At 39.9% G+C, this 23619-nt stretch overlaps 1 protein-coding gene across 1 annotated transcript; it reads left to right on the forward strand.

Moving 5' to 3' along the window:
• The first annotated feature begins 302 nt into the window (after nucleotides 1-302).
• On the forward strand, nucleotides 303-21638 carry MCM5 (minichromosome maintenance complex component 5). The gene is made up of 17 exons (XM_087723129.1): nucleotides 303-409; nucleotides 1688-1863; nucleotides 4064-4190; nucleotides 5199-5327; nucleotides 6747-6919; nucleotides 7763-7918; nucleotides 8264-8430; nucleotides 9399-9570; nucleotides 10661-10772; nucleotides 12151-12294; nucleotides 14684-14749; nucleotides 15676-15852; nucleotides 16585-16697; nucleotides 17317-17445; nucleotides 19025-19167; nucleotides 19826-19953; nucleotides 21477-21638. The coding sequence occupies exons 2-17, from the start codon at nucleotides 1697-1699 to the stop codon at nucleotides 21576-21578; spliced, it is 2205 nt and encodes a 734-aa protein (XP_087579255.1). The 5' UTR covers nucleotides 303-409; nucleotides 1688-1696; the 3' UTR covers nucleotides 21579-21638.
• Nucleotides 21639-23619: the final 1981 nt, after the last annotated feature.

Consider the following 23619-nt stretch of genomic DNA (forward strand, 5'->3'; position numbering starts at 1 on the left):
GCCGTATCTCTCCCATTTCGAGCCGGAGCCGCCATTTTAAACCTCCCTTCCTTGTTTTCGCTGCAAGCAAAAAGTTTTGGCGCCAAAAAAAAGTTCCTCTGACCAATTCGGTACAGGAAAAGAGGCGGGCCCTGATTAGGTCGCCTCCAATCGCTTTCGGCTCTTGCCGTCGCCGCTCTCTCGCGCCCTTAGAGAGGGAGCTTTAAAGGACAGCGTTTTCAGCCAATCGTCACACGTCCTGCTGCCCTTGAGCCAATGACAGCGCGCAAAGCGCAGCGCGTAACTGCCGGCGAATCCAGAAGAATTTTTTTTTATTCCTTTTTGCCGCGAAAACGCCTCCCAGAGTTCTAGCGAGCGACCGAGTCGTTCTGCGAGGGGTTTCTCTCTCTCTCTACAGCTGCAGAGGCAGGTGAGGGGCGCTGGGGGCAGGGGCTGCTTGTATGCCTTTGGGTCGATCTTGGGCTGCTGCTTAACCAGAGTTCAGGAGAAGCGATGTTCATTAGCGAACCGTCATTTCTGAAACAATGTTTCTCCAAGCATTTCTTGTATATCCCAAAGTCAACTTTTGCACAACTCCCATCCTTTCCCAACTATGATGGTAACTTGTAGAAGTATCACAGATGGCTGGGTCGATTGAATCAAAGCTGGCTGGTTATAATGTGCCCTTTAATATTTCAAGGGCTGCCATAGAGAGGAGGGGAGTCAGGCTATTTTTTCCAAAGCACCCGATTGCCAGACAAGGAATAACGGATGGAAACTAACCAAGGAGAGATTCAACCTAGAAATAAGGAGGAACTTTCTGACAGTGAGAACAATCAACAAAGGGAACAGCTTTGCATTTTGGAAGTTGTGGGGCCTTCATCACTTGAGACCAATCTCAAGAAGAGATTGGACTACCATTTGTTAGAAATGGTGTAGGGACTCCTGCTTGAATGGGGGGGGGGGGCGGAGGGTGGACTAGATGACCTCTACAATCCCTTCCAACTCTGTTAATCTGTTAAAGGACAATTCCTGCCTGCAGAAAAAGCAAGTTGGGTGGGATGGTTCTGGGCCGTTGAGATGATCTTGAAGGTGTAACCAGTGGCCTCTTAAAAGGCAAGTTGAGAGGAGTTACAATATATGGATGTGAAACGCAGGACTGTGTGGAAGGATAGAGGATTTCACGGGCAGGACTAGATCATGAGACAACACTTGGAACGGGATAGTGATGGTTACTAATAATAGGTATCCTCCATAGTTCATGGAATGACCCGGAAATGAGATGATAGGCTTTATATTTTTCACAGATCTCCCGTTATCAGTTATAGGGAACTTGGGCTCTCATCCTGTTGCTGAATTACATTGCCTGCCTATACATCCATCTGCAAGGTGTCTCATGTTCATATGGCTCTAATTATTATTATTGGGAGTTATTGCTTTGCAACAGAAAATCATAACCCACCTCTGCCAGAGAGAAAGGGGGAAATGATGCAAAAGATTCTGTCTTCTATAAAACCTGAAGGGTATACATTTTGCACATGCTCAGAAGTTTTTTTCCTGATATTTTAAATTGGATCTCTAGCTTAATTGTACTTATTAAATTAAATATTGCCAACTTCCAGCTGCTCTGGACTTAAGTTATGAACTCTATATTTGTAATGTATCTTATTAGTATCTTTCAGCTCCATTCTCCTTTTTCCCACTCCAGAGAATCAGCATGTCTGGTTTTGATGACCCTGGCATTTTCTATAGTGATAGCTTTGGTGGAGACCCCGTCACAGATGAAGGGCAAGTTCGAAAGTCCCAGCTGCAGAAACGTTTCAAAGAATTTTTGAGGCAGTATCGCATTGGAACAGACCGGACTGGCTTCTCCTTCAAATACAGGTGCCCTTTCTCTTTTGGAAAACTTAAACAGCTGTTTATAGCATTTTAAATTGAAATACCTTTGAAGTGTTGCTAAGTATAATAAGATGAGAAAATAAGCCCTCTGGAAGGTTGAAAATCAGCTGGTTGGCGCGCACCTGTGCGGTGGAGCTGAGGGCTGCTGTGCCGGCAAATAAGAAAATAAGATAACTTACCCTAGAGCAGTGATGGCTAACCTTTTTCTAAAAGTTTGTCAAAAGTGTGTCTGTATGCATGCTATCGCATGCACGTGCCCACACACCTGCACATGCACCAGGGACTTAAAAAAGACTTGATGGACAACTTTGAATTTTTATATAAATTGTTTATGTTTTATTCTCTAGGGTGAGGAAGGCGGAGATTGTGATGCTTCTGGATTGTGGTTTAGGTTGAATGGAGTTGGGAAGGGTGGCGCAGACGGGAGGGTAGTGAAGGTTCAATTAGAGCTTATTTTGAGCCAGAAAGTAAGTTGATTTTTATAGAAATTTTTATTTGAATATAATGTTTGGAAGGATATACTCAGGGAGCTTGAAGGAAGGCAGAGCAAATATGAGAGGAGTACGGATGATAATAAAATATATATATGGACACGGGTAGAGGCAGGATGAGAGGAGTTGGAACGGAAACCGAGAGAAATATTTGAGGTGTTTAAGTTGCTTTATAGAGAAAGAGGTAAAAGGGATAAATTAAAGGTTTGGAAATGGACATATATTTAGATAAAGAGATAAGGTCCCTAGCTAGAGTAGAATTTTATTTGATTAACTCACTTGGTTTCAACATAGTTTGAAATCCTGCAAGTAATAAATTAATTGAGATTAGGAATGATGCACATTGCTTAAGTGTTAATAATGATGGGAAGCTAAGCTTAAGATAGAGAGTTTATTGATTTTTCTTTTTGGGGTTTTTTATTTTTTATTTTTATTCTTTTCTTTTTTCCTTTATTTTTTATTTTTTAACTTCTAATCTATTTGGTTTCAATATACTCCAGACTGTGTTTGATAAAGAGTTATGTCGGGAATGGGATCTGGGAAGTTGGAAGGGGGCTAGGGAGGGGGGTTCATGGGGGGGAGGGTGGAGGGTGGAAATATAGATTCAATTTCCAAAACAATGAATGCACTTGTATACTGTTGCTCTTTTTTCTTTTTTTTTTCTCTTTTCCTTTTATTTTCCTATTTTTTTCTTTTCTTATAATTTTAGTGTAAATTACAAAATGAATAGACTAATGAATAGTAGAAATACACCGAAGTGAGGAGTAGAGGGAAAGAAGAGGGAGGAATTAAGAGGGAGTGAGAAGGGAATGTAAGGAGGGTGAGATGGTGGGAAGGGGAGAAAGGAATGTCTGAGGGGGAGGGGAAGTAGAAGAGGGGAATGCTGGAGGGGAGAAATGAAAGTTGGAGGGGGAGAAGGAAGGGTGTATGAAGGATAGAAGTGTTATGAGTTGTGTTTATTGTTTTTTTAATTGCACAGTATTTAAGTGATTGTATAAATGAAAATGAAAATGAAATAAAACAGTTTTCAACGCAAAAAAAAATAAGATGAGAAAATAAGCCCTCTGGAAGGTTGAAAATCAGCTGGTTGGCGCGCACCTGTGCAGTGGAGCTGAGGGCTGCTGTGCCGGCAAATAAGAAAATAAGATAACTTACCCTAGAGCAGTGATGGCTAACCTTTTTCTAAAAGTTTGTCAAAAGTGTGTCTGTATGCATGCTATCGCATGCACGTGCCCACACACCTGCACATGCATGCACAACCCCCTGCAGGGGGGGGGGGGATTTTCGCCCTTCCCAGGCTCCAGAGCCTTTCTTGAAGCCTGGGGAGTGCGAAAACGGCCTCCTTCAGGGAGCAGGGGTACGCTGCTTTAGGAAAGCCTCCGGAACCTGGGGAGGGCAAAAAACAGGCACAGCAGGCTAACCAGAAGTTCGGAGACTTTCCTGAAGTCTGGTGAAAGTGAAAACAGGCTCCCCTGGCCCTTTGGAAGGCCGAAAAGCAGCTGGCCGGTGTGCGCACGTGGGGCAGAGCTGAGGGCTGCTGTGCCAGCAAATATGGCTCCACATACCGCCTGTGGCACGCGTGCCATAGGTTCACCATCACGACCCTAGAGTTCTGTAGCTTTGTACATAGTTGTGAATGTTATTCCAATAAATATATTCATTGGTCTCTTTTTTTTCTCCCACTATATTGAAAGAGATGAGCTCAAACGTCATTATAATGTTGGACAATATTGGATTGAGGTGGAGATGGAAGATTTGGCAAGCTTTGATGAAGATCTGGCAAACTACATATACAAGCAGCCTGTGGAGCATCTTCAGCTGGTACCTATATACAGCATGGGAGAAATATGTGGGAGGTTGCAGTTAGATTATGGAATGATGCCCTGTAGAGATTCAGACTGCTGGTCCATCTAGCTTAATATCGATGACAGCAACTCTTCTGGGTTTCAAACTGGAATCTTTTATTGCTCAGTTAGAAATGTGGACTACTATCCCTGAGGCTTTCTGCCTGTAAAGACTGTTATGTTACTGAACTATCCCCTTTCTACCTTTTTATGTATAAGTACTCAACAGTATTATTAACTAGCTATGTCTTAATGTTTGTTTGTTTGTTTGTTTATTTATTTATTTGTCTTGTATGCCGCCCACTCCCGGAGGACTCCGGGCGGCTCACAAAAGACAAGGGAAAGGGGGAAACTAGACAAAGACAACATATTAAAAACAAAGCCAACATTCACAATTTCCGTGGAAGTAGATGTTTCTCAGACCCCCCGGCCTGCTGGAATAGCCAGGATTTGGTGGCTTTGCGGAAGGCCGGGAGGGTAGTAAGGGTCCGGATCTCGACAGGGAACTCGTTCCAGAGGACCGGAGCTGCAACAGAGAAGGGTCTCCCCCGGGGAGTCGCCAGCCGACATTGGCTGGCAGATGGAATCCGGAGGAGACCTAACCTGTGAGATCTAATTGGTCTGAGAGAGGTAATCGGCAGGAGGCAGTCTCTCAGGTACCCAGGTCCGATGCCATGTAGGGCTTTATAGGTAGCGACCAGCACCTTGAAGTGAATTCGGAGACTAATGGGTAGCCAGTGCAGCTCGCAGAGGATAGGTGTAACGTGGGTGTACCTTGGTGCACCCACAATCGCTCGCGCGGCTGCATTCTGGACTAGCTGGAGTCTTCGAACACTCTTCAAGGGCAGCCCCATGTAGAGCGCCATGTTCTATGATTAGAGTGCTTTTCAGCTATTTCTATCCAATTGGGCATTCTTCTTTTCTTCTTTAAGAAAGGGCAAATGCCTTTCTTCCTATATTTTAAGCAATTTCATTTCTTTCTTAGCTGGAAGAAGCTGCAAAAGAGGTAGCTGATGAAGTAACACGTCCTCGGCCAGCAGGAGAAGAGACTCTTCAGGATATTCAAGTTATGCTCAGATCAGATGCAAATCCATCCAACATCCGAAATCTCAAGGTGAGTTAGACCCTCAGCCTTATGAGCTATGGCTGATTTCATAAAGCTAAACAGGATCAGACCGGCTTAGTGTTTGAATAGAAAGGTCCCAGGAAACTGCAGCCAGGGATATCCACAGGGTGTGGTAAATCAGAAATAAAAATGGCACCCACATAGATATAATGAAATCAAAAACCCAATTTTTATGTGCATTTCTCTTAAGACCGCCATCTTTAATTTTTTTACTATACCCTGCCGAAACCCCTGTTTGTAGTTTAGTTTGAGAGATTAAGAAAACCCTGGAAGAACCAAATGGCAAACCATTTCAATTCTGTTTCTAAGAAAAGTTGCAAGAAGCTCAATTTAAAATAGGTTATTTTAAATTGAGGTTGGAGCTATAGTCTTGTCAAATTAATGAAGGTTCCTTCTGCATTTGCCAGCATTGCTGTAGAATTGTAATAAAAATATCTATTAGCTTAATTTTGCCAATAAGATACAATGATTTGTCTTTCCAGTTTATTGTATAGAATTTCTTTATATTGATGGCGGCCTTAAGGAATCTTTTAGCTATGATCCATTTACATTTTAAAGAAAAGTTATATCAAAACTACCCTTTTTTTGTGGAGAGACAGTTTGATATAGTGGTTAAGATGCTGTCCTATAAACCAGAAGTCTGAGTTCTAGTCCAGCTTTAGACATAAAAACCAGCTGGATGGCTTTAGACCAGTCATTTTCTCAGCCCAACCCATTTCACAGAGCTGTGTGAAAAAAGAGAAGGAAGGAGTATTGAGAATGTTTGCTGCCTTGAATTTCTTTTAAAAGTAGAATAAAAATCTTAAAAACTAGTTCAACGCCAACTTTCCTCTCGTCAGATGCTTTGTACCACAAAAATAATATATTTTTTGTTGTACCTAGCTATTAATTACAATAAAGTATGAACACATATTTCTTGTGAGGGCAATTTAATTGCCTCCAGGTGCCTCTCAATCCTTTGAAAAAAATCAGAACACGTCAAAGTAATTAATTGGACATTATGGAAGAGGCCTTTATGCACACATAGAATCTTCTGGCTATTCCAGATGTTGGAGGAGGTGACTGCAGATGAAACCATAGTGAAATACAAAGCATTGCAGACATTTTTCAGTAGGAAACAAAGGGGACTTGTGGCTTCAGAGAGCAGATTCAAAGGAACATTTCATTCTGAAGTTCATTTAAATGTAGATCCTAAGAGCCCTATGATCTTGGGTTGCAATAAATAATATACGTGTAACATGTTTTTATGTGCCTCATTCTGTATTTTTGTATCTCCTACAAATTGGAATATTATATTATGAACATCTTGTAGTGACTGTGCAAAAGAGATTTGGATTTCTGGATCTTTGAATGCTCTGTGTATGTATATGTCATGACGGTTGTCATTTCTCCTCCTTTGTTTTGAAGTCTGAACAGATGTCACATTTGGTGAAGATCCCAGGAATCATTATTGCTGCAACTCCTGTGAGAGCCAAAGCAACCAAGATCACTATCCAATGCCGCACTTGCCGGAATATAATACCAAACATAGCCTTACGTCCAGGCCTGGAAGGATATGCTCTCCCTCGGAAGTGCAGCACGTAAGGGAATGGGTTGCATTTCCTCTCATATCTTAGTGAAATTTATTTTGAGTAAGACACAGATAATTACGACACATGTGATTACATTGCTTCGCACTTGTTTACCAAGGATTCTTATATGTACTTTCTCAATAGCATGCCCTATTAAGCTTCATTGGAATTATTCTCAAATAATTTGCCTAAGATTATAGCCTTTGTTATATTTGTTTCCATGCCATTCAGATATTTAGATTAATTCCTATTAGCCACAAACAACTTAGTAAAGGTTTGGGAGAGTTCTAGTGCAAAAACGTTTAGAAGGTGCTTGCTTGGTTAAGATTATACAGAGCTTTGAGAGAAAAAAATTCTTGGATAAAACCTGTAATTTGATTTGAAGTCTGCACAGATCAGTTAAAAACAATGTTTTTCTGTACTCCGGAAAGATTAAAATGTATCTAATACCTAAACTGAGTTCATTAAAAAAATTGAACTCTGAATTGCCAAACAAGATGATATGCAAAAGAAAACTAAGAGCAAGGAAGCAACTTTGTTCGGTCTTAATGCAGTGTAGTGATGAAATATGAGATTGAACACTACAGCACTGGCAGTGAAGTGGCTGGTATTGTTTAATTAGCCAAATCTTAATACAACTGCAGGAATTTGGGTTAAAGTTTAGTGACTGTGTTCCATTTGCATCTAAGCTACACAGATTCAGAGTTTATTTTAGATAATCATTTGACAAATTAGATATCCATAGTATTGGTATTTCCAAAATTTGTAACACTGAAGAGAATGATTGCGACAGACATTATAAAATAGTAAAACTTTTCCCATTTTACCTGCACTGTTTTCTTTTCACTTCAGGGAACAGACTAACCTAGCAAAATGTCCTTTGGATCCATATTTCATTGTTCCAGACAAGTGTAAATGTGTGGATTTCCAGACGTTGAAGCTTCAAGAGTCTCCTGATGCTGTTCCTCATGGAGAGTTGCCTCGGCACATGCAGCTCTATTGTGACAGGTGATGCGTCTGGATTCTTCAGCAGGATAGGACTTGTTGTGGTGCAACAAGAGACTCAATCGAGTAGAAAAACCCAATATGTTGTTGTTAAAACCTTTAGATGCTGGTGTGACCGTTCATGCTCATGCTTAAGATAGAATTTGGTTGTTTCAATACATGGAAATGAACAACTGAATTAGCTAAAAATATATGTGGGCATAAATGCAGTTGTTAGTGGCACTTATGCACGTTATGTGGTCCTCAAGGCACCTGCTATTAGCAATAATCACAGACAGCGTTCAAGAGTTACCCTTTTTGTTCCATTTTAAATTGCTTTTTCTTCCTTCATTGCTCTTAATTTTCCAGATATCTGTGTGACAAAGTTGTCCCTGGGAACAGAGCTACCATCATAGGCGTTTACTCAATCAAAAAAGCAGGCCTCACAAAGATCAAGAGCCGGAACAATGCTGGAGTTGGCATCCGGAGCTCCTACATCCGTGTGGTGGGAATCCAAGTAGACACCGAAGGCTCAGGTGAAGCTTTAATTTGGAAGCCTCGGACTTAGGAGACTTTGAGTCATGCCATACTTTTTTGCACTCCTTTTCATTTGATTAAGGAACATGCTGGTCAAAAGAGAACTTGTGTTGTTTTGACCTGAGAATTACGGACTCTGACTCTTATCTATTCTGCCTTTCTAATGTATTCCATATCATATTGAAACCAATATTAATCTGGGGACTTAAAGACTTTTTAATACAAATGATTGGTGGCATTTCTCAAAATAGTCATATCTAATGTCAACAGTACTTTATTAGTATTACTGATAAGGTATTACATAAGTTTTTTTTGTTGTTGTTAGAATTATATCAGAACCGTTCTGACCTCGGCTTCCCTAGCAGCACGAAGCTAAGTCCTAGTCTCGATAAACCCTTTTTATTTAATTTACAGTGAATTCTTCTCCAGCAAAGACCAAGACCACAGTCTTTCAAGATAGTTCACAATTACCAACCTTTATCACGCTTGGAGAGTGGCCAGGCCGATATCTTTCAGATGCCGCAGTACTTGGCAAGAATGCAGGAATGAACTAATTGTCTACTGCAAACACCCTTCCCCTTTCGCTCCTCTCTTATTCCCTATGGGAGGGGCCGTTCACCATCCACCTGTGGCTTTATTCCCAAGTCGACCCTTGTTTCTTAGCTGTTCCCTTCATCTGGCAACTCTGCGCATGCGCACGTTAGGAACAGACTCCAGCTGTTTGTATGCCTCACTGAGGCAGCTGATAACTTCAGACGACCTTGGCCCCATTTCTACCTCCGATGCAGAGCACTCATCACAGCCTTCCCCGGAGTCCAAGACTGGCCCTCCTCACTGTCCGAATCTGTTGCCAGCTCCGCTGTCCATTGGTGGGCCACAAGAACAACCCTGCAAACTAGTTTGTGTGCTTATGATAGTGATGAGAGAATTTCCCCTAACCTTTCAATATTTGTCTGTTTTTCTCTAGGGCGCACTGTCACTGGCTCCGTGACACCTCAGGAAGAGGAGGAGTTTCGGCATTTGGCTTCCATGCCCAATATTTATGATATGATTGCCAAAAGCATTGCTCCTTCCATCTACGGTAGTAATGATATCAAGAAGGCAATTGCATGCATGCTTTTTGGAGGCTCTCGAAAGAGGTAATTGGCAAGAGAGGTATCATTAAGAAAGGAAGTCATACAGGCTTGTGCTTGTTTTATCTTACTGTGAAGCAGCCTTTTCATATACTTAAGATTTTCCTTACTTTTATCATAACTATTAATGGGAAAGAAAATAGTGCTGTTTACTCAGCAGTACATGAAAAGGAAAGAGCAGCTGTCTGTTTACATGTTTTTTTTTCTTTTATTGAGCTAGAATGGAAGGGAAAAAGTATTTCTACCTCTGCTCCATTTCCAATTCCCTTTGGGCTTTGATGTTCTTAATAACTACTCTTAGGCAACCTCTAAAGGGAAAAATATCTCAAAATAGCAAATTTGAGTGATTATTTTTGGCAAATGGACCCAAAACAGTCTTTCAGAGAAAGGTGCATCAGCATGATTGGATGAGCACCAGAATTTTTGTTTATGTTTTTAACTACCGTTTCTCTAAGATTTTGGTCTCAGGGTTCCTTAACCTTCTTAAAACTAATTTTTCAAAACTAACTTTGGTTTCTATGGGTTATAACAATCACTATTTACTGCATTAGAAATTTAAACAGAACAATTTTGAAATTTGATTTGGCTTTGCAAACCACATGAAGGGTCTCTGCACTTCCTGGAGTTCCCAGACCATCCTTTGAGAATCACTGAGCTAGACAATGAAAGCTTGTTGGATAGAATGATAAACATTATTCCCTAATAGATAGGTAATTCTGTGACCTAGATGTTTCTGAAGTGAATCCCCTGCTTCTCTTGCCATGAGATGTTAGAATCAGCAACATTTGAAGATTCAAAGTTTTCCTACCTCTGCTGTTATGACTTGTAGAGTGCTGGAAGAAAGTATACCTGGTTGGAATCAGATAGGAGAAGTTCTGCTAGAAAAATCTCAGCAGGTTCAATTCATGATGAGGCTTGTCTGATATTTGCGGATTAATGAAATGTTAATAAGGGGTGCAGAATGCCTGTTTGCAAAGCTCCAAGCAATTACCCCAGCTGTTTCCTAGTCACTTCAGTGATATTTTAATTTCATAGGGAGGGGCTTTCTAACAAACAGTTCATATTCAGTCTCTGATCTCTTTCTCTCAATTTACAGACTTCCAGATGGGTTAACACGTAGAGGGGATATTAATTTGCTCATGATGGGAGACCCCGGAACTGCCAAGTCTCAGCTCTTAAAGTTTGTAGAAAGATGTTCACCCATAGGAGTAAGTAACTTGTAGGGCAGTTATGTACCTGATCCATAGGCACATCATTTTAATTATTAAAATTATACTTCGTCATTCCACAAATTTAAAAGCTCAATCATCTTGTTTTCTGATTTTGTCGCATAAACTCTAAATAATGCTGATATTAGAGTTTGTTTTATTTCAGAAGTCTACTTATTGACTTGTCCATGAAAAATTGGGTGGTATGATGTGCGGGACTGAAAAGATAAACTTGGGAAAAACTGCTGATTGCATGGTGCCTTTCTAAGATTGATAACAATCCTGACTGAGTTACTTATAGCTGAGTGATCAAAGACTAATAATAATGTATGTCAAATACAAGAGGAATGAAGAGTTGAAGGTAGAATCCTTAATACTGTTTTTTTCGGACTATAAGATGCACCAGAGTATAAGATGCACCATGATTTTGAAGAGGTAAATTTTTTAAAAAAAGTTTTTGCACTCCGCAGGCTTCCCAAACCCTCTGCATACCTCGTTTTTTGCACACAAAAAAAAGGGGGGGGTGCAGAGCTTTGGGAGGCTTGTAGAGAGTTGCTGGGGGGGGGGGGCAAAAACGAGGCAAAAAAAGGGTGTGCAGAGGCTTTAGGAAGCTTGCAAAGTGCTCCTGGGGACTGCAGCCATATTTTTGCTCATTTTTGCCCTCCCCAGCTCCCAGGAACACTTTGCAAGCCTCACAAACCCTCTGCATGTCCATTTTTGCAAAGGAGGTGGGGTTTCAGTAGGCCAAAAATGCTGTATTCAGTGTATAAGACGCACCCAGATTTCCACCCTTTTGGGGGGGGGGGTAAAGTGCATCTTATATACCGAAAAATACGGTAAATTTTATGTTTTAAGTCAAGAATTTCTATTTGGCTAATGTGGAAGCTCCAGGCCTTTGTAATTGTAGTGCCTTAAATGGTAAAAGTGAAGACACAGATGTTACATAGTGAGCTAGTTTGATGTAGTGTTAAAAGTGACTGACCAAGAAACCAGGAGACTCAGTTCCAGTCTTCTGTTAGGTCTGAAAATTGGCTGGGTGATTTGGGGTCTATCACTCTCAGCCCAGCCCTCCTCATAGGGTTATTGTGGGGAAAGTATGACACAGTGTATTAGTTATGCTTATCAACTTGAGTTATACATAAAAGCAGCTTGAATCTACAAGTCTACAATTTGTCCCTTAGAAGAAAGTCAAGGTCTGAATTATGTTTCATAATATAAATTTAAGTTATAGAAAGGCACATTCCACATTAATGGAGCAATTTAAATGGGAAATCATTTCAGAATTAGCAGCTTTTTTCTCCTTTTGCTGTCAAGCAGAAGTTCTGGCCTGTAGAATATTTGAGTAGCATTACATGGTCTCCTCCTACCCCCTTTTCAGGTCTATACTTCAGGGAAAGGCAGCAGTGCAGCTGGTCTGACTGCCTCAGTGATCAAAGACGCAGCTACACGGAGCTTCTTTGTAGAAGGTGGAGCCATGGTCTTGGCTGATGGAGGAGTGGTTTGCATTGACGAGTTTGACAAGGTACAGATGGAAGGGTTAGCAAAAACGTCTCTTTTAATACTGCCAAGAAATGTGTGTGAGGTGTGTGTATGTGTTTTGATGGGGCTTTAAGATTGGAATACAGTTGGTTCTTGCTTATCAATCAGTCACTTAGCAAATGTCTTCTGGAGATTCTCAGTCATCCAAGTGTTGTCGCCTGCCAGCAGACAAACAGCTGGAGCCTGTTCCCTGTGCACATGCACAGAGTTGCCAGATGAATGGAACAGCTAAGGAACCAGGGTCGACTTGGGAGTAAGACCACATGTGGACGGTGAATGGCCCCTCTCATAGGGAATAAAAGAGGAGTGAAAGCGGAGGGGAGTTTGCAAGAGACAATTCTCTTTGCTTAATTGGTTCATGACTCTCCGAGACTCCTTGCCAAAATTTGAAGATATCAGCCTGGCAGCTCTCCAAGCCAGATAAGGTCTGTGACTGTAAATTCTCCCTCAAAAGACTTTGCTGGATATGAATGAGAAGAATTCATGGTAACTTAATAAAAAGGGACTTTTTGTCGGGACAAGGAGTCAGCTTAGTGGTTTAGGGGAAGCCTAAGTCAGAACACCAGGTCATGGTTGTCGCAAAGGTTCTTTTTTTTTTCCTCAAGTGACATCTGGGCTTCTTTATTTTTCTTTGAAGACTTTTAGCTTATCCAATTGGAGCCGAAGAACTTCTTGGACGAAAAGTGAAACATCTTCAAAGAAAAACCACAAAGTCCAGTTGTCTCTTGGGGAAAAAAAGTACCTTGGGATAGTCACTTAGCAACAGTTCTGTTAGGTAAGCTCTCTGTTGGGAGAGCGAATGCGTTCAGAGAAGCGTTGTTAGAGTTGTGTTGGAGAACACACAAACCAGCATACAGAGACACTGCAGTTTAAATAGGCGTTTACTGTCATGGAAATAGAGGTATCAGTGTCTCTGAGAAAGGAATGTTATTTTGACTATATATCTACCATACACCACACAATCCCCCCTCCCAGTTTCCCACAGCCTTAATTGTGGTAGGCCAGAAGGCCCAATGCAAAAGATGGCTTCCAGGCCTGACACTTCTCTTAGCTCAGGCTTTCCTAGTTTGGATATCCAGGAAGTTTATGATTTACAAAACAAGATTATATATTTTTCAAACCCATTCACATGAGTGAGATAAAATACTGTAGAGGAGAGACTTTGCAGTCCTAAAGATTACCTGTAGGTTAGGATTTTTGAATCGTAGCATCTGTTAAGTAAGCTCCCTATTGGGAGAGCAAGTATGTTCAGCGAAGCATTATGAGAGTTGTGTTGGAGAACACACAAACCAGCATACAGAGACACTGCAGTTTAAATAGGCTTTTACTTTCGTGGAAATAGATGTATCAGAGTCCATCAAACAGTCCAAGTCATACACGGATAAGACAGTCAGTCATCAATGTCTTTCAGTTAAGGGATAATCCAAATAACATAGTCCAGTATCATATAATCAGTTCAGTACTCAAAGTTTGCTAGCAGTTGCAAAACTTACAATAGCTCACGGCACTTTCTAACAGCCAGCTTCCAAAACACTTAGATCAGTTCAGCCCAGCACCTAAACAGAGAGCTAACAGTCATTCTGGCTCCCTCTTATGGCCAATTGAGGAAACAGCAACCAATCACATTTTACAGCATGATTTAAAGAAACAGGTACAACATTGTTACATGATTTATATATTGCCAACCCAACCATTAGATTATATTCCTAACAAGTTCAAAGTTACAATGGACTTCCCCAATGCTATTTATAACCCAGTTTTGAAGTACCAACAGTCATGTACACCTGCACACCCATGGTGCTCAGCAGTTGACTCACATTTCCAGGCATTTGGAACATCCTATGGCCACATTTTATGTCAGTTTCTGGCATTTACTTTGGTTTTCAACAAAAAGTGTTCACTCTGTATAATAGGTTTGTTAATGACCATGATGTTTGCTTTAACAACTGCTGAAAAATGGTCATAAAATCAGATGTAGCTACATGGTGACCCATTTAACAATCACTATGACGTATGATTGTATTTGAGCTCAAAATTATGGTGATCAGTCTAGGACTGTGCATGGTAAGTTTACATTATATTAAGAAGACAGCTTTATATAAACATATGCATTCATTTTTTTTAAAAAAATGGAGAATAGTAAAACTCCTGTAATTCAAGAAATCCCAAACCAGCTTAACCTCAAAAATGTATTCATTTAATTTGTGCTGAAAGTGAGCTACCAACTTTACTGTGAATACCAACTTTCATAAAAAACATACTATTGACTATTGCTTTGAATGTTATTTTGAAACTTTTAACAAAATGGTATTATTTTCTTCTATATATATATGGAAATTTGACCTGTAGTTTTCCCCTCTTCTTTGAAAAAGATGCGTGAAGATGATAGAGTGGCCATCCATGAAGCTATGGAGCAGCAGACCATCTCCATTGCCAAGGTGAACTTACCATACCAGCTTCTGAGAAATCCTCACAGTTATTTTTTTCCCAGTGCATTTTCTTTTGTTCATTTACAAATGAGTATGGCTTTAAACCAGGAACTATTTATTTCTGACCAAGGATGACATTGACTCTGGATAAATTGCAAAGGGGGTGGAGGAATGCACAGTAGCAAGTAGGTGACTCCAAAGCATGAAATGGACCATTCCTCTGACTTACTTGCCTGAAGCCTTTTATGCATTCATACAAGCTTCTGGAAATCCATTGCAGAGCAATTAGATTCTCAGTTGATCTTACCTGAAAATAACTGTAAAACTTTACCAGTGAGAAATAACTCGAAGGAACTGAAGATGAAAAGTTGTTTATCAGAAAAGATAAGGGTTAGAAGAGAAGCCAATGTGTCCAAAGGCTTTATTTAACAAATAGGCTGGGGGCTGTTCAAGTCAGCCTTAAAATATCAAATAAGATTGCGTTTGTTCTTCCTTATCAGGACTAAACAGCATTTTTGGTGCTAAAAATGCTTCATTTGTTAATCATGTTCAGGACTACAGTGAGCATAACTGTAACATGCAATTGCAACAGTGGGCAGAGAAAAAAAATGTTTATTCTTTCTTGTGTTATAAAGTTTAAAGTAGGAAGTAAGTATTTTTAACGTTTTACAGAGGCTTAAGGTTCCCATTTGGTCCCTAACACTGACAATAATTAAATAGGTTCAGCTTTTGAATAGAGTGCCTCGCTGTGGGCCATTGGTTATAAACTATTACATATTTTTTATAGAAAATGATGAGTAAATTGATTGCGTCTTACTTTAACTTTCAGTTTTCTAAACCTTAGGCCCAGTACTGTAGGAATCTGCATAAGTCCCATCATTTTGACTGTACTGCATGCTGGTTAATACAGGTTTTTCCTTTGTGCAATCATATAGGCTGGTATCACCACTACTCTAAATTCACGCTGCTCTGTGTTAGCGGCTGCAAACTCCGTGTTTGGACGCTGGGATGAAACTAAAGGAGACGAAAACATAGACTTCATGCCCACCATTCTGTCCCGATTTGATATGATCTTCATTGTCAAAGATGAGCACAATGAGGAAAGAGACATGGTGGGTTGTTCGAATAGCCCAGTACAACGTGGGAGGGTGTGTGGGAAACTCTTTTTTTTAAACTGTGCAAACAATGGCACAAAGGCTTGATTTTGTGAAAGCCTATATTCTATTTCTTTTATATAACAGTATACTTCCAAAAGAAGGGTTAGATAACGAGTGCAATTCTATACTCTCTGTAACCATTCTAGAAAATTTAGCCAATATTTTACACTTCCTTATAAAACAAAGCTAGCATTCAGAAGGTAGAAAATATTTTGCAAATTTAGATCCTATTGTATTCAAATGTTATCTGCCCTGGAAAGTGTTGTAAAACTTTATAAATTCTAAAAGATTTATAGACTGTGCTTTCATATTATGCTTATTCAAGATTAGCATAAGCATAATCCATTTAATCAATTTTTCTATGTTCACATGATATAGTTCCTAACTACATATGAATGAGTCCAATAAAGTTTGATTGCCTAGCTTGTGATTCTCTTTGTTGTATAAACATACACTAAATTGCTCTTCAAAGATTATATAAAGGGTGGAATAAGGTATAATAACCCTTTACTACTGTAAAAAGAGCAGTCAGTGCTTTTTAAAGGAATGATAATGGCAGATCTCTTGCAAGCTTCAAAAAAGTTAGCATGCCAAAGTGATAAAACCATTGCACTAATAGTAAGCGCAGAAGGAAGTTTAAGTGGATTTTTTTCCCTTCTGATTAATTTGTTATTTGTTGTTTCCTAGACCCTGGCCAAGCATGTGATGTCACTACATGTAAGTGCCTTAACCCAGACACAGGCAGTTGAGGGTGAGATTGAGCTTCATAAATTGAAGAAGCTGATTGCCTACTGCAGAGCGTGAGTAAAATGACTATAGCAATGATTACATGGAAAGAGTGGTGGAAACCTTTCAAGCATGCTTCAGATTAATAAAAGCTAGGCTTCACTTTGGTTCTAGAGATTCAAAAGGTCTTCAGCTCAGTGCTGAAGCAAAATCAACATTTCCTTCACTCTGACTTGAGGGCCATTGTGACATTTCAGCTGCAAAATGCCATCTCTCAAGTGCCTCTAATGTAGTGTTCCACATTAAGGAATTTAGGAGAGAAGCCCACTTAACTATTCTTAATAAGTTTCATGATGCTATAAGCTTCCAGAAGATGCTAGAGGAAAAGGCATATCATTAGGAAATCACTTTAGAACATCCATTTTGATTTTGTAAATTGAGCAGCCTGGAGACTAAGTTCATATATTATATTAAGGTGCTCTAACAGTGGTTTGTTTAATAAGCTACAGTGAATGTATTCACACAACATCCTGACCTACATTATGACTTGCTAGCGTTAACAAATTTGGTTTGTGACTGTGCCATAAGAATTAAAAATTTGGTGAGACGAAATGATCTCGTATTTATGTGGTGTATCTGTACAGTGCGTATTTGTCTGTGTGTGTGTGCTAAGATTTTTATTTGTTCCCATAGGAAATGTGGTCCTCGCCTCTCTGCAGAAGCTGCAGAGAAATTGAAGAACCGCTATATCCTTATGCGCAGTGGTGCCCGCGAACATGAAAGAGAAAGCGACCATCGCTCCAACATTCCCATTACAGTAAGGTAAGGGAAAATATTGATCTGGGTTTCAGGTGAGGAACTAAATGATGGCTATTTAGTACAGATACTGTACAGAAAAGTCCCTCTGTACAGTTTCTGATTCTCTCGTGTCATTCAGCAAGAAGGTTCATGTTATTTTTCAGGACAGTTGTTTAGCCGGTAAGCATACATAAGGATGTGCAAAGTCTTCTATGCACAAACTGTCCCATGCACAAAATGCTGGTTTGGCCAATGACTGAACTGAAACCTGCATGTCTAGGGATAGAGGGGGAAATTGGCCTGCCAAGATAATAAACTAAATGTCAATCAGAATTCAAGGCATAGCTTTCATCGAAGTTCCAATTTAATCAGAGACATGTTGGTACAAACTGTGGAAACCCGAATCTGAAAGCTTCCTGGGTTTCCACCCAGTTGAAAGTTCATGATCCTGTCCCCACACCCACAAGTCCATCACATGATCCAACCTTCCTCTGCCACGCTGGCATTTCCACCCATCTAGTTCCAGTCAGGTGCAGAGGTGCGGAGATAAAGAATGACCTTGGGCTTCTAGAAAGGAATGTTTTATTTTAACAACAACACATTCTACTCCTTACTATCCCCCTGCTCAATTCCCCACTAATGAAATAGCATAGTAAAGAAAGAGAGAGAGTGTGGCAGGCCAAAGATCCTAAAAGGAATATGACTGCAGGCCTGACACTAGGAGTGTTTTGATCTGTACAGGAGTGGTTTTGGTATTTGGAGAGCAGAGGAAGTGAAGAATGTTGGCAGCTGGGAGGATGATGGAAAGATACTAGAAAGATGGAGGGGAAGCATGATGGACTATATATTACATTAGAATTTTGCATTGGGAATATTGAGGTGAATAGATTAGTGGAGATAGGTCACATTAAAATCTGCTGAGAGGAGAAAATGGGGATGCACATAATAGCCTTGCTCTACTCATTTCAATTCTGTTTCATCTGCAATCACAGCAGATAATGCAGAACCATAAGAATAAAACAGTTTGTTCCAGGTTCAAAACATTTTTGCCATTTTGTGCACCCTGCTAGATACACATAAATCAGAAAGTCTGGGTGCAACTTTTCAGACTAACAAATGTCATTAAAAGGCATAAACTTTTATGAACTTAAGGTTTTCCTATCTGATGTATCCTGCAATGTCTGGATTCACATAATACCACTGGAAATTTGAATACAATGAGCATTTGAACTTACATTATGAGTTGTAATATTTTTCCAAAAACTATATATCTTCTTGTTTCAGCACTTTTGAGACCTGCATTGCACTGATGTCTTGTTAATAAAAGTGCATATAAAATCCAGATTAAATAGAAGGTGTTTGCCTTGATTCAGGAAGTTGGGATTATTTTCTGAGATGAAAAAAAAGACTAGGGAAAGAACTTGAGTTTGAATAGACATGCTGAAATGATCCTTGTCCAAATTTAATTTCCAGTTAATATTTCTATTGATTTAATGCTTCACCCTCTTTTTTTTTTGTTTTATGTTTTTAAAGACTTCTCGTAGTTATTTCTTCCATTTCTTTTATATTATTTTAATGGAGCTTTTTCATTCATTCCATGCAGGCAGCTGGAGGCCATTGTGCGAATAGCAGAATCCCTGAGTAAGATGAAGCTCCAACCTTTTGCTACTGAGGCAGACATTGAAGAAGCCCTGCGGCTCTTCCAGGTGTCTACACTTGATGCGGCTTTGTCAGGCAACCTCTCAGGTGAGTTTCACTAAGGAAATGCATGTGGCTTGTGCAGTACAAGGGAGTTCATTGACCAGAGATTACATCTGTTGATAATCTGGCTCTCAAAGGTAATGGTAGATTGCTTATTTTTTTTCTCAGCATTCAGGCTAGCTGGAGTTTGAAAAATTAAGATTACGAATTCAACTTTGGAGTATATAGGAGAATGAGATATGGAATATTTGCCTCAAATCTTCCTTCTGCTGTGATTTTTTTGTTAGCGGCTAAGAGCCTGAATACAATTGAGGCAGTGTGTAATGATGTAAATAAATTTAATTTCTTTGCTGTCATCTCCATCTGCAATATTTTCTTTACCTTAAGCATTGCTGTAAGGAAAAAGTCTGCAGTAATATATATGAAATAGCTTAGAGACACTTAACATGCTGAACATATAATTATATCTGATTGAATTTAATAAAGGAACTCTTAGGAGACAAAAAATAAATGGTATGAACCTTCCACTTCAATTGTATTAAATTCCAGTTTATTTAAACTGTTGAAATCCAACAGAACAACTCATGCTGATACAAAATGTACTATTATAAATTTTGACTAGATCAGATATCAAAGATTTGAATAATTTATTTCTATAAAGAAATTTGTGTCTCGTGTTAATTGCAATATGCCCTCTCTGCAGGAGTAGAAGGCTTCACTACTCAGGAAGACCAAGAGATGCTGTCTCGCATTGAGAAGCAGCTCAAGCGTCGCTTTGCCATTGGCTCCCAAGTATCTGAGCACAGCATCATCCAGGATTTTGTGAAGCAAGTAAGTTACCTGAGAGGGGGGGGCAGTTGGAAGTGCTCTATTACCTGTTGACAAATCACCTGTACTTACAGTCCGTGAAAGTAACACGAATGAAAAAGTTTATGTGCAGTTTATCAAGAAGATACAAAAACCCCTGGAACATGTGGCATTGGCTGTCTGACCATGTTGCAAGATGTGCAGACCTAATTACCTTTTTTTTTTTTTGCACTATAAGACGCACCGGACCATAAGACACACATTAGCTTTAGAGGAGGAAAACAGCGGGGGGGGGGGGAATCTGCCTCTGCCTCGCAGCATCCATCCGATATTATTCTGGCTTACGTCCTTGCGCCAAACAGCTTGGTCAGTTTCAGCAGGTCATCGCAGCCCCAGAAAGTGGCTTGTCAGGGCTCTGCTCCATTGCGCCCACCACCAGTCAACTGAGCTGAGCTGCCACCGCCGCTGGGAAACACTGGAGCCTTTGCTGCTGAGCAGCTGATTGGCAGTTGGATCGGCCTCCTGGAATACTGCTGATCAGCTGTTCTAGGCAGCAGGGATCGCTGCTGCCGCCTGTCACCACCATTCACCATCTAGGTGATCCCCCCCACCTAGAACAGCTGATCAGCGGTATTCACCCACTTTTTTGGGGGGGAAGTGCGTCTTAGTACAAAAAATACAGTAGTTTTAGTAGAAGGAAGTATGCTTCAGCCCACCATAATGTTTATTCATCACTGTTCTAGAACAGCTTTTCCTGTCCTTTGCCCAAAGATTGTGAGAAGTGGACTTCCACACATTTGGAAGGAGGATGCAAAGGGATCAGGGCTACAGGTGGAGTGCACAGAATTTTCACTTCCTAAATATATGGTATTAAATCAACAGCTGATTTAATACCATAGAAGGAGAAATAGGTCTCCCTTAGCATAGAAGATGTACTTCCATGTTGGGAAAGATACAGTTAGTCTTTCCTTAGAGGCAATTTGTAACTGGTTCCTTAGAAGCAATTTGAAGTTATGACAGACCCCACCACTACCACTACCCCCTGCCGGCAAAAAGGGTATTCATGACCCAGATTTAAACTTCGGACAGCTGGACCCTCTCCCCACTGCAGTCAAATGATGGCATTTGGGTCCTTGGCAAACAAGCCCACATTTATGACTGGTTGCGGCATCCCACAGTCACATGATCATGATTTATGTTTTTTGCTGGAAACCAGCATTTACTTCCACTTTCCAGCAGAAAACACCCACTGCAGACAATTGTTTAATGACTGCCACAAAAAATTAAAATTGGGTCATCACGTGATGGTCCGCTTAATGACCAGCATAACTTACAGTTAAGGGTAGAAGTTGAGATGTACCTAGAAAATCCCCTAATAAACAAATCTACTGTGCTTAACTCAAAATGAAGGTGACAATGAAGCTGTCTTATTTGCTTCTCCAATTTAGCACCATAATTTGTCCATCATTCTCCTTCAGGTTGTCATTGTTACATTTAGGTGTGTTAGTTTTCACAAAATGCCTTTTCCCCTTTTCTCTCCCTCTCAGAAATATCCTGAGCACGCCATCTACAAGGTGCTGCAGCTTATGATGCGTCGCGGTGAGATCCAGCATCGCATGCAACGCAAAGTCCTTTATCGCATCAAGTAAAATACTGTACATCTCCTGGAATGTTAAAATAGATTCATTCTCTGTGTAATTGGAACTAAATTTTTACTACTGTTTTCTTAACCTCTAACAACTGCAACACATCTTTCAGTCCAAAGAACAATAATCTGGAGTATTCCCCTATTCAGGAAGTTCAAAATGGAGACAGCGTAATAATAGCTCTTGCTTTTGTTTGTTGCAATTTCCCTGTTAAAGTGTCACCTTGATATTTTGTTACAATATTAAAACCTTTTTTTATCCACACTAAAACTTAATAAGTAACATGTCTGCAACAAATAGCAAGTGTTTTGTTAAGGGTGTGAGGTAAGATAAAGCTGTTAAGCAGTACTGAGCTAATATCCTCTAATGTGTTTCTGCTAACTGCTCCCTCCAATGGAAGCCTCATTGCTTGGTGTAGTAAAATTATATTGTGATCTCTTGTGACTGCCACTGAGGTCAACGATAGATAACCGGGAAAAACAAAGAACATACGGAAAAATAAGATCTCTCCCTTGAGAAGTTAGAGTTCCAAGGCATGTTTACACAACCTGACTTTTGTGCTTAGGTGGCGATACTTCAATAGAAGTTAGCTGAGCAAGAGTGGAGGAGACCAGGAAACAAATATGTAGAAAGATCTGTCACCGAAAGAAATTACTTCCACCATCATTCTTTCTTTGAATATGTTAGTTAATAATCTTTCCTCAAGAGTATAGTTGTATTTTTTTCTTCCTTTGACCTTTTGAAGTGCAATCCCACCGTATAGTGGAAATGCCCCTCCTTTAGTTATGACCCAAAAAACCCAGCCAGGTTCATTTTAATTTGATTTTATTACATGCTAAATCATACTTTCCACAAGAGTGCATAAAGCAATAAATACTTCATTGGAGAAATTGCATAAACATTTTATGTTTGCTAATATTTAACAATGAAATAACTAAAGCAGCTGCACTGCATTCTAAAAATAAAATAAACTAGTGCAAAGACAGTGTACCCAACTATTTGAAGGCTTGAAATTGTTTGCACCAACAGTTTTCTCTTAATTGATGCAAGCTATTTCTGTCCAAAACCCCTTAGGAAGATTTGCAGTTAGGAAATATCCATTTCACTCTTGAATGAGACACTCTACAAAGCCACATATTTTCTCTTGTTTTTGAACGAACACACCCAGCTGTTACAACTTGTAAATTTTGGCTTACAGTTTAGCGTTATGCTTATTATAACTGTTCAAAGCCAGTGTAAGAGCACTTCAGAATCTCTGGAGTACGTACCAAGTATCTCTTTCATTCAAGCAGGCTCAACTTTCCAGCTTGGACTCTTGGACACTGTTTTGGAAAGTTCACACACAATAAACTTTCCAAAGCCTTTATCCCAAGGATGGAACAAAGATACAGGTGTTTAATAGTTTAAAATGGAGAGCTTTGTTTGTACTCCCAGGTGTTCCAAAGCACATATTTTAAAGATTTACTCTGACTTTGTGAACCAAACCATAGTTGCTTAATCAAGTATGCATTAAAACCACGGTGTATCTCAATGGATTACCCTGGAATTTTGAATTCTGTGCATCACTACCAGAAACTGTCCTCTGTTTGGGGTTTTGTTTTTGTTTTGTTTGCAAATTATTAATGCTCCAAGAATGTATCACCTGGGCCACAGGGCTTCCATATGGAAATTCAGAGGTGAGCCTTTATTTCCCCTTCTCAATATATATATATAGCTTTATGGAGAAAGCCAGGCTGGCCTTTTATGCTTTTTTAAAATCTTTCTCCTTAATTTCAGCAACCAGTAGAGGGTGCTAGAAACCCAAAATCTGCTGGCTTCATAAACAAAGTGAAGGTTCATTACTTTACCATTAAAAAAAAAGAATAACTGGCTGATGAAGAGACAGCTTGCCCTGTGCTTTTTCCTCCTCCGTGAAATGATACTGACTGAGCACTGCAAATAGACCAGTCTTGTCCTGCAGCTACAGAAGCGTAAGGTTTGGTTGATGTGTGAGGTGTGTGGCAATTTCTGCCTGATAGATTTTTGGATAAAGCCATTCTTCTGT

The sequence above is a fragment of the Thamnophis sirtalis genome, unplaced genomic scaffold (genome assembly GCF_051295495.1).
Source record: "Thamnophis sirtalis isolate CommonGarterSnake01/CBP01778 unplaced genomic scaffold, rThaSir2_p1.2 scaffold_9, whole genome shotgun sequence".
Taxonomy (NCBI): Eukaryota; Metazoa; Chordata; class Lepidosauria; order Squamata; family Natricidae; genus Thamnophis; species Thamnophis sirtalis.

What these genes read in the sequence shown, in the direction of transcription:
- MCM5 (XM_087723129.1), top strand. Translation starts at nt 1,697, where the DNA reads ATGTCTGGTTTTGATGACCCTGGCATTTTCTATAGTGATAGCTTTGGT. An exon ending in ACAATGAGGAAAGAGACATG is followed by an intron (nt 15,853 to 16,584) that starts GTGGGTTGTTCG and finishes GTTGTTTCCTAG; the next exon opens with ACCCTGGCCAAGCATGTGAT. An exon ending in TTTGTCAGGCAACCTCTCAG is followed by an intron (nt 19,168 to 19,825) that starts GTGAGTTTCACT and finishes CCCTCTCTGCAG; the next exon opens with GAGTAGAAGGCTTCACTACT.